The sequence below is a fragment of the Silene latifolia genome, chromosome Y, assembly GCF_048544455.1.
Source record: "Silene latifolia isolate original U9 population chromosome Y, ASM4854445v1, whole genome shotgun sequence".
In the NCBI taxonomy this organism is placed as follows: Eukaryota; Viridiplantae; Streptophyta; class Magnoliopsida; order Caryophyllales; family Caryophyllaceae; genus Silene; species Silene latifolia.
The window spans coordinates 338,555,612-338,569,639 of record NC_133538.1 but is presented as its reverse complement, the minus strand read 5'-3'; the positions used below and the strand labels follow the sequence as shown (position 1 = coordinate 338,569,639).

General features: G+C 39.2%; 1 protein-coding gene across 1 annotated transcript; it reads right to left on the bottom strand.

Annotated features, from left to right (window-relative positions):
• Positions 1-216: 216 nt before the first annotated feature.
• LOC141631474 (uncharacterized) lies at positions 217-1,614 on the bottom strand. Its single transcript, XM_074444140.1, has one exon. The coding sequence runs from the start codon at positions 1,612-1,614 to the stop codon at positions 217-219; it is 1,398 nt and encodes a 465-aa protein (XP_074300241.1).
• Between the last annotated feature and the right edge of the window lie 12,414 nt (positions 1,615-14,028).

The window sequence follows — 14,028 nt, the reverse complement described above, 5'->3', positions numbered from 1 at the left end:
AAACCCTAGTTAGCCAATCATTACCGATGAATGATGATCAGTTGACTATATAAATGAATCATCCCTTGTGTATTCTTAATTTGAGATTTAAACATGTGATCGCACTATTGTTGAGGACACATACTCCAACAGACTTGTCATCATATGGTTGAAGAATTGTTTCCCATTGTCACTTGTAATACGCTGAGGTACACCATATCTGTAGATGATCTGGGTTCAAATGAAGTCCACAACATTTTCTTTCTTGACTTCCCGGAGTGTGATGGCTTCTGCCCATTTTGAGAAGTAGTAAGTGTTGGCGAGAATACACTCGTGTCTATTTGAAGCCTTTGGAGTAAAAGGTCCCAGAACATCAAGTCCCCAAGCTTCAAAAGGCCATGAAGAAACAGTAGGGTGCAACGATTCTGGCGGTTGGTGTATGAAGTTTGCACAGAACTGACAAGGATCACACTTTTTTGCGAAGTCCATACAATCTTGCACCCTGATCGGCCAAAAATACCCCATTCTTTTTACACGATCATGAAGTTTAGGCTCAGATTTGTGAGCGCCACAAATGCCAGAATGAACTTCATGCATTGCTTCAGCACCTTCGTCCTTGCTTAGACATCTCAACCATTGGCCTGAGAAAGAACGTCTGTAGAGTGTCCCTTTATAGTGAATGAACTTTGGGGCACGTCGACATATCTCTAACTTGTGTCGAGGATCATCAGGTAATTTTTGGTGGTCCAACAAATAAATGATAGGTTGGCGCCAGTCATCCTCATCAGCTGTATAGACACAGATCATGTTAGTTGCATCTACGTTTTCTTCCCCTCCAAGCAAAGATACTGCCCAACGGTTGTAGACTGGGACTTTCATAGACTCTTCTGGCCCCAGTGCTAAAGTAGCTGCAAGATTAGCAAGCGCGTCAGCCAACTTATTGGCACTCCTTGGCACATGACCAACATGAATGTCGTCAAGTTGATTCAGCAGTTGTAATGGCTGTTGATGATAGGGAATCAAGTCTTCCTTTTTCACTTCATATTCACCAAGGACTTGGTTGACCCTCAGCTTCGAGCCACCGTAGATGTCCATATCTCTAACGCCTATTTCGATCGCCATTTGGAGGCCGAGTATGTGAGCTTGGTATTCTTCCTTATTATTTGAGCACAACTGAGTGAGCGTAAAGGAGTATGGCATGAGATGATTTTGTGGAGTTACGAATACAACTCCGGCTCCAGCTCCGTCTTTTATCGCACCACCGTCAAAGTACATCTGCCATGGAGGTAGAACGTCCATGTAGAAGATTTCTTCTCCTGGGAGGTCATCTGAAATTTCCCACTCTGCTGGTAGTGGATAATCAGCAAAGAAGTCGGCGATAGCTTGACCTTTCACAGCCCATTTCGCAAGTCTTCCTGACAAGACTGGTCTTGAGAGTATGTACTTGATTGGATTAGCTTTTGAGTCCACATGTATGGTATGCGCATGCATGTAGTGCGTCAACTTCTGGATTGCGAACACCAAAGCAAGACATATTTTCTCTATGGGCGTGTAATTTAATTCAGCTCCCACCAAGGTACGACTCAAGTAGTAGAGTGCTCTCTCCTTGCGATCTTCAATTTCTTGAGCACACATTGCCCCCAGTGAGCGCTCTTGTGCAGCGATGTAGAGGATAAGCGGCTTCCCTGGAATTGGTGCCCCTAGCACTGGTGCACTAGTCAAGTACTTCTTGATGTTATCAAAAGCATTTTTGCATTTTTCATCCCATTGGAATGGAGCATCCTTTTTCATGAGATGGCTGAATGGTTGGCAACGTCCTGCTAGGTTAGATATGAACCTTCGAATGTATGCCAAACGACCTTGCAATCCGCACAGCTCTTTCAATGTCTTTGGTTCCGGCATTTCGTTGGTGGCTTTGATTTTTGTTTGGTCAATTTCAATGCCTCTGGGAATGACCACAAACTCTAAGAACCTCCCAGATGTGACACCAAATGCACACTTGAGTGGATTCATCTTGAGTTGACATTTTCTAAGTCTCTCAAAGACGGCTCAAAGGTCTTTGATATGGTCTTCTCTATTCTTTGATTTGACAACCACGTCATCAACATAACACTCTATTTTTTTATGCAACATGTCATCAAAGATCTTTTGCATTGCGTGTTAGTACGTAGCGCCAGCATTCTTCAATCCAAACGGCATGACCGTATAGCAGAAGATCCCTTTTGGGGTTCGAAAACCCGTTGATTCCTGATCTTCAGGTGCCATATGTATCTGATTATAACCAGCCGTATAATCCATAATTGAGAGTGCTTCGTGACCACTGGTTGCGTCAATCATCAACTCTGTGACTGGCAAAGGGAAGTCATCCTTCGGGCATGCATCATTACGATCTCTAAAGTCGACGCATATGCGCAATTGTCCATTCTTCTTTCTGGCTGGGACAATGTTCGCTATCCAGGTAGGATATTTGACTTCACGAATGAAACCTGCTTCTATGAGTTTGTTGACTTCGTTTTCAATTTCAGGTACAAGCTCCGGCCTGAAACGGCGTTGTAACACCCCGGTTTATAAAAGAAGCCTTCGTCAAGACATTCCCTAATAAACCGGACTGTTACCATCTCGGTTTCCCGAGGTAGTGAATAACAAATTAAACTCCAAGGCAATTTATATAATTATTTTTAACTTAATTATTACAAAACCTCTTTACGTCAAATTACAAGAACTAACATAAATAAAAGTGAAAGTCTTCTAGATGATGATCTAGCTACTAAGTCGTCTGATCCAGTGTCTCACGCCCATCCAGCTCCCGTTCTATCTCTTAACTGTCAAGTCGCTCGCCGCCGATTTGGGTCATCACGGTGTTCACGAATACACAGGGTCAACCACGAGGTTGAGTAGGGAAAACAATAAAATAACAAAATATGATATGCATGCTCCTCCGTCACCTCCATCTCCATCTCAACTCATATCTCATATCTCATACCCCGGACAACCCACCATACCGATCCCGGTAGACTATATATATCGACCGTAGCCGATCCGCACTCGCACTGAGGACACAAGGGCAAGTCTGCGAACCCGCCCGGGCCTTATCACAACTCACATCGTATCTCAACATCGTCACTCCTACACCATCCTCCAGCTCCAATGCATATGAGATGCTCAACATAAATTAATGCAATACAATATATATATATATATATATATATATATATATATATATATATATATATATATATATATATATATATATATATATATATATATATATATATATATATATATATATATATAAATCATGAATCGATAAATCATAAAATCATGCCGGTTACCCGATGTGATATCATATTCAATACGATCAATTCAAACAATCACCTTCCCATATATGAATCATAACGTAAATCAACAACCACGAATCAAGTCACACAATTAAACAACAACGATAATAAGTCAAGTGTATTTCCCTACCTCAAAGTGCCAAACAATCCAAGTAAGCGTTCAAAGTCCCGAACATAAAGCAACGAATTTGATTAACGATCCTTCACGAATCCGTCACCTAAAACAATTATAGTATTTATAATTACTAACTACTAGATATAGAAATCTCCCAAAGTAGAAGCTACTAAAAATAGATAGGTTACCCAATATAGAGAGTTCCTAAAAATAGAAGTTTTCCCGAAATACAATCCCGACACCAAACTTATGCCCAACTGATAACTAAAATAACCCGATTAGTATTTGACCCAACTTCCCAAAATAGAAAGTTATTAAAGTAGAATTTCTTAAAATGGAAACTTTCCCGATATAGTAACTTTTCTCTTTTAACAAACCCGACTCGAAACCCGACTTGAACTATTTAACTGGTTCGGGAATTAAATTGAATAACCAATATGATAATTAAAAGATTAAACGAATTATACTATTAAGAAAACCTGAATCAAACATTTGAACAATTCAACAACCCGTCTTTAATTATTTTAATTAACTTGGGAATTAAATTAATTAATTAAGAATACGATAATTTAAATAATAACAAAACGAATCAAACCCGACTAAACACACGCGCCTTCACTCTCACCCCCGCCCTTCACGCGCCACCTACACCACCACGATAACCACCGCACATGCTCCCCACTTCGACCCCACCACCGACAACCACCACCAGCCTGGTCGACTGCCGCCGGCGAGTCGAACCAGGGCTGCCATTTTGCCTGGTTCAGCACCGTGCCTCACCAACCACCTCTCGTTCTCAATCCACAACCACCGCAACTATCACTTAACCCTTGCCAAACCACCACCGCCTTACTCGCCGTCAGCCCACGAACCCAGACACAGTGGCACCACCGACTCGACCTCCCCCTAGTCCACGGTGGCGCCACCCCAAACCTAGCCATTCTAAACCCGTCTGAAAACCCCTGCTTAGACCCCGTTGCTACCCATGTCGCTGCCGCCTTTCACAGCCAAAAACACCACCTAAAACCACCCCAAAAACCACCACGACACTCGTCTCACACCACACTACTCCTACACCCCGTCAACCACCACCTTAAACGTCTCTATCAGACACGCAACCACCCCCAAAACTGATAGAAATTCGAAAACAGAGGAAGAGGAGTTGAACTCTTACCTTTCCTGCCGCCACAGCCGCCACCAGGGTTGCCCACGGCCGTCGACAATAGCCCCTAGATCTTCCCTACTGTGCCGTTAATCACCCACAGCCACTCTATCTCTCTCTCTCTCTCTCTATGCGTGAAAGTTGATATGGAGGCTGATGAAAGAGGGAGGCGTGTTGAGGGAGGCGGGTTGAGGGATTAGGGTACTATTAGGTTTAGGGTTAGGGTTAGGGTTAAATGGGCTGAACATGTTATTGGGCCAACTCAAATGGGTCGAGGGTAAATGGGTTAGCTCACATTTCGAATTCCGTATAAACCCGTCTCAATTAACTTAGATCGATACAACGCGGGTCAAGTAAAATAATTAACGTAATTATCGACTCAACAATTAACCCGACTTAATAGTAATATAAAATGTATAATAACTAATATATAATAATATTCGTTTAATCAATTATATAAAAATACGGGGTATTACAGTCTTCCCCCTTAAAATGAACTTCGTCCCGAAGTTCGCTCCCGTACTCAAACCTCAGAAGGGTATTGTATATCGTACATACGGACGTCACGCATTTCTAACACAGTTAACACACACTTTTGACACATCAATTAAACATACAAACACGAAATGTTACATTTCGCCCTCCTAAAAATAAACTTCGTCCCGAAGTTTAACTCATCTTCACTTAACCCAACTAACTACAACTAATAACTACCTGAGAACACAAATGTATAACAACTAAATAATCATCTGAGAACACCATCATCTTCCATCTAAATTCCGATCTCGAACTCAAGTAACTCAATAACCATGGTCACACTGGACCGTAAACGTAACTCGGCACAAAGGCCCCACAACTCAATACTAGTGGCCAATCTCAATCTCAATATCAATAGTTTAACTACACTCTCCTTTTACACATCAACCAACTAACAGAAGTAGGAACAAAACATATAGAACTCATTTGCATAGGTACCCCACAACGAAACATCAACTTGATCAAAACTACAATCTACAAACAAGTGCAATATAAACATTAAGATTTTACAATCCTACCCGGCTAGAAACATGGTTACGTCCTTGTAACCTCTTTTCAATTTTCGTATGCCCATGCAACAAAATCATTATCAACCACATGTGACAGGAAGGAGCACATGATAAGAGATTGCGCATCAATATTAAGGTCGAAACAAGGTTTTATTAAGGAATTAACTGATTGTCAACAAGTAACATTTATTACTAGCTCATGCTTAACTTAAAAACGCAACATCAAACTAAAAGAACAACAAGAAAGAAACCAAGGTTTACACGGTTTCACAACTAAACAAATTTGATGATCAATTATAGACTATGAACGAGCGAGAGCAAAATCAACAAAACAATTTAAAAACTTCTCACATTTGTAAACATATCACAGGAAACAGATCTACCACTACTATCCCTCACAATCACATGATCTTATTGACATGTCCGTACAACCATTTACTCACTCACTGGTTTAGGTCACGAATTAGGCCGATGAATTTAAGCAATCAACAACATACTCATCATTCATATTTTAAATTATCAAAATTGTTTGCACGATATCAATTCTGAAAACATGTTTCCCAATAAAAGTAACAACATATGATCTATGACAACGACAACATTACTTCCATATCCCTCATGTGTTTAACATCTTAGCAACCATATCATTCAATTGTGTCCAGCAACTTAGTATAATTCATTTTCAGCAAAACAAAAAAAATATTGTATAAATAGTTTAAACATATGCATTTGCCATCATATACTTTGTAGAACACTAGCTATGATAAAAGGATTAGCAACTTGAACAGTTTCTCTGATTTGCATGATTGAATAATTAGGCAACTCGTAGGCTCAATTAAATGTAAATATAACGACTATCATTTAAACCAATGCATATCATGTGAATCATCAAAGGGTTATCCTATTATAATTGTCAACATAATTATCATAAACAATCTTTATTATAATATAATTGATAGTAACGACTCGAGAATATAGATATGTCAAATGTCGTGCTACAATTGCAAAAATCACCTTAGCATTTTATGACAATGTAATAACGAACATATCCGATAAGAAATAACACATTGTTTATTATCATGTCATAGGTTTAAGTTCAACTGAAATAATTTAATGCGATGAAGGTAATAAATATAACTATGGGCACACCGACTCACATAAAAGACATTAGAACTCAGATGACATTCTACATGTGGGAACATTTAGACATAATCCTTACTACCATCCATGTGTAAACATTTAAACATAATTATTGTAAATATTCATGCGAGTATATTAGAACAATCAAATTAACATTTAACGCCATCAACTTTACCAAGATATGACTATATAGTTTTATATTTTATATATCTCCGACCACTATGCAAATAAGATGAACACACCAGAGATATTACAACATGCCAACCGTATATAAAATATGCAAACAACTGGACTCGTATAAAATATTTCACCCTTGATTAAGGATCAATTTAAGCTATTCAATTTCACTCATACTATCATGCCAACAATGTTATCAACTAGACTTTAATTTTATCACTTGTTAAGATACACAACTACCGAACATGCGTGCTACTATCATCATATAAGGACATTATAAATTCACATTACTAAGACTCATGAATTAATCAAGCAACTATATGAAAACTTGACATAGAGCGCACATTTTAAATGTTTTGATTCACGTTGTAACTTTCAAAGATCACGAATAAATAACCGTTCGATTAAAACTTGATTCATATTACTTTTATAAAACACGGAGTGTTAAAAACACAGGGAAAAGAATTAGGTTTAAAGCACAAGAATTCCATTTTTAAAGAATTTTACAACTCAGTTGGTCCAAACAAACTTGTGGCAGCTATTGGTCCAAAACTCGGGCCAGTTTGCAAAACTTATTATTTAATATTGAGACATCAAGATTTTTCGTGGCTTATCAATTTGAAAACATATGCGAATTTTATGATCGATGGAGTTGGAATTATGCGAAAATTATTAATACCATTTAAATGGGGATTTTTACAAAATCGTTGGTCAAACATCACTGCACAGAAACTTCCTGACCACAGCCCACTAAAATATTTATTACTCCTAATCCGTATATCCTATCAGCATGAAACCAACGCCAAATGAACTCTAACTCCCAAGGCTATCTCTCATAAAATTTTTATCCATAGGCAATAAACAGAAAGAAATGGCAGTAAGGTCAATTAAAGAGTACAATCAAACAAAACAAGTTTCAGCACTAAGTCGTTCATTTTCTATGTCCCAAACTCTTACAACCATACTATCGATACTAACTCATCCTAACTTAAATCTCACACTGTACTTACGTAAACATCTATCCCATAGAATCCCTTCACATCTCGATCTACTCCGTACATCTAAATCACGATTGCTATGACTATAAACATGCAATTCAACAGTGTTTCTAATTACTATCACAAGACTATACTAGCATGGCTTTGGGATCACATAACCGCATATTACTAGACATAATAGTACTATCAGCACATCATTCAACATCCACCTAGGTAACTATCATCGACTCGCAATTATTTTCATGCTCACGACTAGCACAACACTTCATTGATTATTAACCTGAACTCGAAATTTTATTTCTCATTTCCACTACATTATATGATCACGTCATCATTCATACAAAATACTTACCGTAGCGTTGTCCTGCAGAATGGTTAGAATATATGGGTCTCAAGGTATACATCAACTCGATTATGCAATAATCAATGTATCAATCAGTTAATACTTAGGCAACGATATTTGAATTTCATGTTCAACCTCAAGCAAATTTTCTACCCTTTCTCTCATACACACTCAGGGTTTCCGGGTCAAACTGAGAGGGCCGCTGGTTCGGTGTGAGGGGGCCCCTAACTCATACCTTACCTTAGTGTGCTCCTAATAGTTCTATCCCAGGGTTCATTTTAATTAGACACAACCTAGGTTCATTGGGCTCATTGGTTTAGGCCTAAGGATCGTTCGCTCTGATACCACTTTGTAACACCCCGATTTATAAAAGAAGCCTTCGTCAAGAAATTCCCTAATAAACCGGACTGTTACCATCTCGGTTTCCCGATGTAGTGAATAACAAATTAAACTCCAAGGCAATTTATATAATTATTTTTAACTTAATTATTACAAAACCTCTTTACGTCAAATTACAAGAACTAACATAAATAAAAGTGAAAGTCTTCTAGATGATGATCTAGCTACTAAGTCGTCTGATCCAGTGTCTCACGCCCATCCAGCTCCCGTTCTATCTCTTAACTGTCAAGTCCGCTCGCCAAGATATTTGGGTCATCACGGTGTTCACGAATACACGGTGGTCAACCACGAGGTTGAGTAGGGAAAACAATAAAATAACAAAATATGATATGCATGCTCCTCCGTCACCTCTATCTCCATCTCAACTCATATCTCATATCTCATACCCCGGACAACCCAGCCATACCGATCCCCGGTAGACTATATATATCGACCGTAGCCGATCCGCCGCTTGAGGACACCAGGGCAAGTCTGCAGAACCCGCCCGGGCCTTATCACAACTCACATCGTATCTCAACATCGTCACTCCTACACCATCCTCCAACTCCAATGCATATGAGATGCTCAACAAAAATTAATGCAACACAATATATATATATATATAAATCATCGAATCGATAAATCATAAAATCATGCGGTTACCCGATGTTGTGATATCATATTCAATACGATCAATTCAGTCAATCACCTTCCCATATATGAATCATAACGTAAATCAACAACCACGAATCAAGTCACACAATTAAACAACAACGATAATAAGTCAAGTGTATTTCCGTACCTCAAAGTGCCAGCAATCCAAGTAAGCTTTTCAAGCAGTCCAGAACATAAAGCAACGAATTTGATTAACGATCCTTCACGAATCCGTCACCTAAAACAATTATAGTATTTATAATTACTAACTACTAGATATAGAAATCTCCCAAAGTAGAAGCTACTAAAAATAGATAGGTTACCCAATATAGAGAGTTCCTAAAAATAGAAGTTTTCCCGAAATACAATCCCGACACCAAACTTATGCCCAACTGATAACTAAAATAACCCGATTAGTATTTGACCCAACTTCCCAAAATAGAAAGTTATTAAAGTAGAATTTCTTAAAATGGAAACTTTCCCGATATAGTAACTTTTCTCTTTTAACAAACCCGACTCGAAACCCGACTTGAACTATTTAACTGGTTCGGGAATTAAATTGAATAACCAATATGATAATTAAAAGATTAAACGAATTATACTATTAAGAAAACCCGAATCAAACATTTGAACAATTCAACAACCCGTCTTTAATTATTTTAATTAACTCGGGAATTAAATTAATTAATTAAGAATACGATAATTTAAATAATAACAAAACGAATCAAACCCGACTAAACACACGCGCCTTCACTCTCACCCCCGCCCTTCACGCGCCACCTACACCACCACGATAACCACCGCACATGCTCCCCACTTCGACCCCACCACCGACAACCACCACCAGCCTGGTCGACTGCCGCCGGCGAGTCGAACCAGGGCTGCCATTTGGCCTGGTTCAGCAACGTGCCTCACCAACCACCTCTCGTTCTCAATCCACAACCACCGCAACTATCACTTAACTCCAACCAAACCACCACCGCCTTACTCGCCGTCAGCCCACGAACCCAGACACAGTGGCACCACGGTCTCGACCTCCCCCTAGTCCACGGTGGCGCCACCCCAAACCTAGCCATTCTAAACCCGTGTGAAAACCCCTGCTTAAACCCCGTTGCTACCCCTGTCGCTGCCGCCTTTCACAGCCAAAAACACCACCTAAAACCACCCCAAAAACCACCACGACACTCGTCTTACACCACACTACTCCTACACCCCGTCAACCACCACCTTAAACGTCTCTATCAGACACGCAACCACCACCAAAACTGATAGAAATTCGAAAACAGAGGAAGAGGAGTTGAGCACTTACCTTTCCTGCCGCCACAGCCGCCACCAGGGTTGCCCACGGCCGTCGACAATAGCCCCTAGATCTTCCCTGCTGTGCCGTCAATCACCCATAGCCACTCTCTCTCTCTCTATGTGTGAAAGTTGATATGGAGGCTGATGAAAGAGGGAGGCGTGTTGAGGGAGGCGGGTTGAGGGATTAGGGTACTATTAGGTTTAGGGTTAGGGTTAGGGTTAAATGGGCTGAACATGTTATTGGGCCAACTCAAATGGGTCGAGGGTAAATGGGTTGGCTCACATTTCGAATACAACGCGAGTCAAGTAAAATAATTAACGTAATTATCGACTCAACATTTAACCCGACTTAATAGTAATATAAAATGTATAATAACTAATATATAATAATATTTGTTTAATCGATTATATAAAAATACGGGGTATTACAGGCGTTGAGGCTGCTTTTTTAGATTGATGCCCTTCTTGATTTCCAGACGATGAACTGCAACTTTTGGGTTGAGTCCAGGCATCTCTTTATAGCTCCAAGTGAAGACATATTTGTACTCGGCCAATAACTTGTAGTACTCCTCTTCTTCTTCTTCTTTAGTCAGTAGAGCACTAACATAAATAGGGCGAGGATCTTCAGTCGTTCCCAAGTTGAGCTCCTTGAGTTCATCCACAGTCGATTGCCCCCCGTCTTCAAATGCTTCAGGGGCCTCGTCGGCCTCAATTTCTTCATTCTCGTCAGGAATCTCTTCTACTGTGATGTGATGTGATGACGTCGTAACTTCTAAGTCTCTTGGTGTTGAGTTTATGGATTCAAGTACCTAAGAGGGGGAGGGGATGAATTAGGTACTTTTTAAAAATTTGTAACTACAACTTTATTGATTAAAGTGAGTTCCAAGAACAAACGAGATAAAGTAATACTTCGAGTAATATTGCTAGATTACACGAGTACTAAAATAAATGTTTGCTAAAGTATGAAAGTAACAACTGTTCTGAGTGTAGCTATTTGTCTCAGTTTATGGAATACGGACTGCAGACCAAATGTGACAGTATGATGAACTGTTACATCTAAGGTTAAGCAAAGCAAAACAAACAAAATAAAAGAGCAAATGGAAATAAAAGAAAGATTAAACACGGGATTTTGAATTGGTTCGGCAAATACTCAAGTGCCTACGTCCAATCTACCTTTTTATTGATTTCTTTTAGTGATCTACTCCGACTACTAAAAGACCCGTACAATAAAAGACACCAACCTACTCCGGTTGTAAAGCGAGTCCAAGAACTACTCCCTTCTTATGACAAGCCAACTCGCAACCTACTCCGGTTGCCAAGAGTTAAAGACTACTCCGTCCTAAACTCTACTAACACACTTAGAATGTTATAGGATCAAGTTTCCACTAACATATTCTTAGCAAAGAATAGAGATGGACAACTTTTACAAGATCAACAATTCTTAAGCAAGAGAGTTTAGTATATTAAAGTAACAAAGAGCCACGATCGTAACAACTTGAAGACTTTTAAAGGTTTTTGCAAAGACACATGGTTTTAAGCTTTTAAAAACAATTTGCAAAGTTGGAAGATATTTCAGAAAAGTCTTGGGATTTTATGAAGGAGATGGCTCGCCTTTTATAGAGGGAAAGGGTGAGGAGGTTGCTTGGGTTTTGAAGGGTCAAAGACCACACATGTGAAGAGCTTTAGCAACCACTCAAACCTTTCACCAAAGAAGGTTATTTTGCAAAGGCAAGAATAGAGAAAGAGTGTTTGAAACATATCCTTAAAAGCTCATGCAAATTCAGAAAACAAAGAGAGAAAAGACAAGTCACATGATGACAAGTTAACACTAAAATGGCAAAAAGCATTTCTTGTTTTCTTAAAGGACCAAAGGGTCAAATTTGCATAAAGAGGAAATATTTTGAAATTAATAATAATTAAAACCACTCTTTATTGAAGGCCAACTCCTATTAAAAATCTGTAGTTTTATCTTTGAAAAATGAGAGACACGTGAAGGATTTCGAAAGATAAAAGGGCTTCAAGTTTTACGAATTGTGACAACAATCCAAGCGAGTTGTTTACTAATGAAAGCAACGATCGTCTTGATTTGTTTCTATTACTCTAAGATACTCTACTTTCTCGCTTGTACATTAGATGACACTAAGACTCAATACAATGGGATGATTAACAACTTCAACACTTCTTAATCCATGCTTGATTAAATCATTAATCCTGAAAAGGTAAACTAAGATAACACAAATCAAATGGGCATGTTATCATCAATATAAGGAACACAACAAATTCCCCCTTTGATGATGACAAGCCCCAAACGAATGTATAAGCAATGTAAACACCTTAATTCAAGATATTAAACAAGCAAGATCAAATGATAGAAGGGACACTATTACCTTACCTAAGGCAAGAGCTAAAATCAAACTAGCCAAGACAATTTTACATTGCCGCAAAAACAAGATTCAAAACTAAGAAGGTTAGACAAGACATTAGTTAATCAATATGCAAAGAGATTAAGAGCATGAGTTTACCTTTTCCCCTCTTGACATCATCAAACGGATAGGGATGTCAAAGGCATTAGAGTGCAAATAACCACAAGAAACACAAAAAGACACATATAAGCGTGACAAGGTAACAAAGTCAACATAAACATACGGATTAAACATAAGTTCACCATAGTTCACCACGGCTAATTAAAGTTTAAAATACACCACCAAGCATTAAAATAACAAGTAAAGAAAATAGTCTTAGAAGGGCACAACAAGGTGGGACAAAATGAAAAAGGGCACGGGCAAGGCAAGGGGGCGGAGAAGGAAGGGATAGGCTAAGGGGAGGAATCTTGTTCACCATCCGAGCCACTACCCAAAGGATCATCATCCACATGAGCATCATCACCAATTTCCTTTGTTGACACAAGAGTGGAGATGATATCCACCTCACCACGAATGAGGTCCACGGTGGAAGCAAGAGCCAAGATGGCTAGATCCTTTTGATGAGCATCTTGCTTAATCCAAGCACTCAACTCAGCCACGGCTTGAAGAACTTCCCGCATACTACCCGAATTCACTTGACTAGACGACCCAACCTCAGGATCCGTCTTAATTGTCACATAAATCAATTCATCATTTTCCACCTTGATGAGCATTTTCCCCATTTGACCATTACTCATAACATCGCACATGTCTAAAGAATCCAAGCTAGTACTCACTAAAACCCCTTGTGCCTTGAGCACAACCGACAACCACATTCCATAGGGAAAGTGAAGCATGCTAGAAGAGGGTCTACGAAGTTTGGTCGAAATAAGATGAAAACGCTTAAACATTAGCCCAACTAAGTTCACCTTTTTGTGAGTTGCAATATGATAGATTAAATATTGTTGGGCTATGGTGAGTTTTCCCCGATCACCCG

Coding starts and splice junctions, on each gene's coding strand:
- LOC141631474 (XM_074444140.1), bottom strand. CDS start 1,614: ATGTGTGCTCAAGAAATTGAAGATCGCAAGGAGAGAGCACTCTACTAC.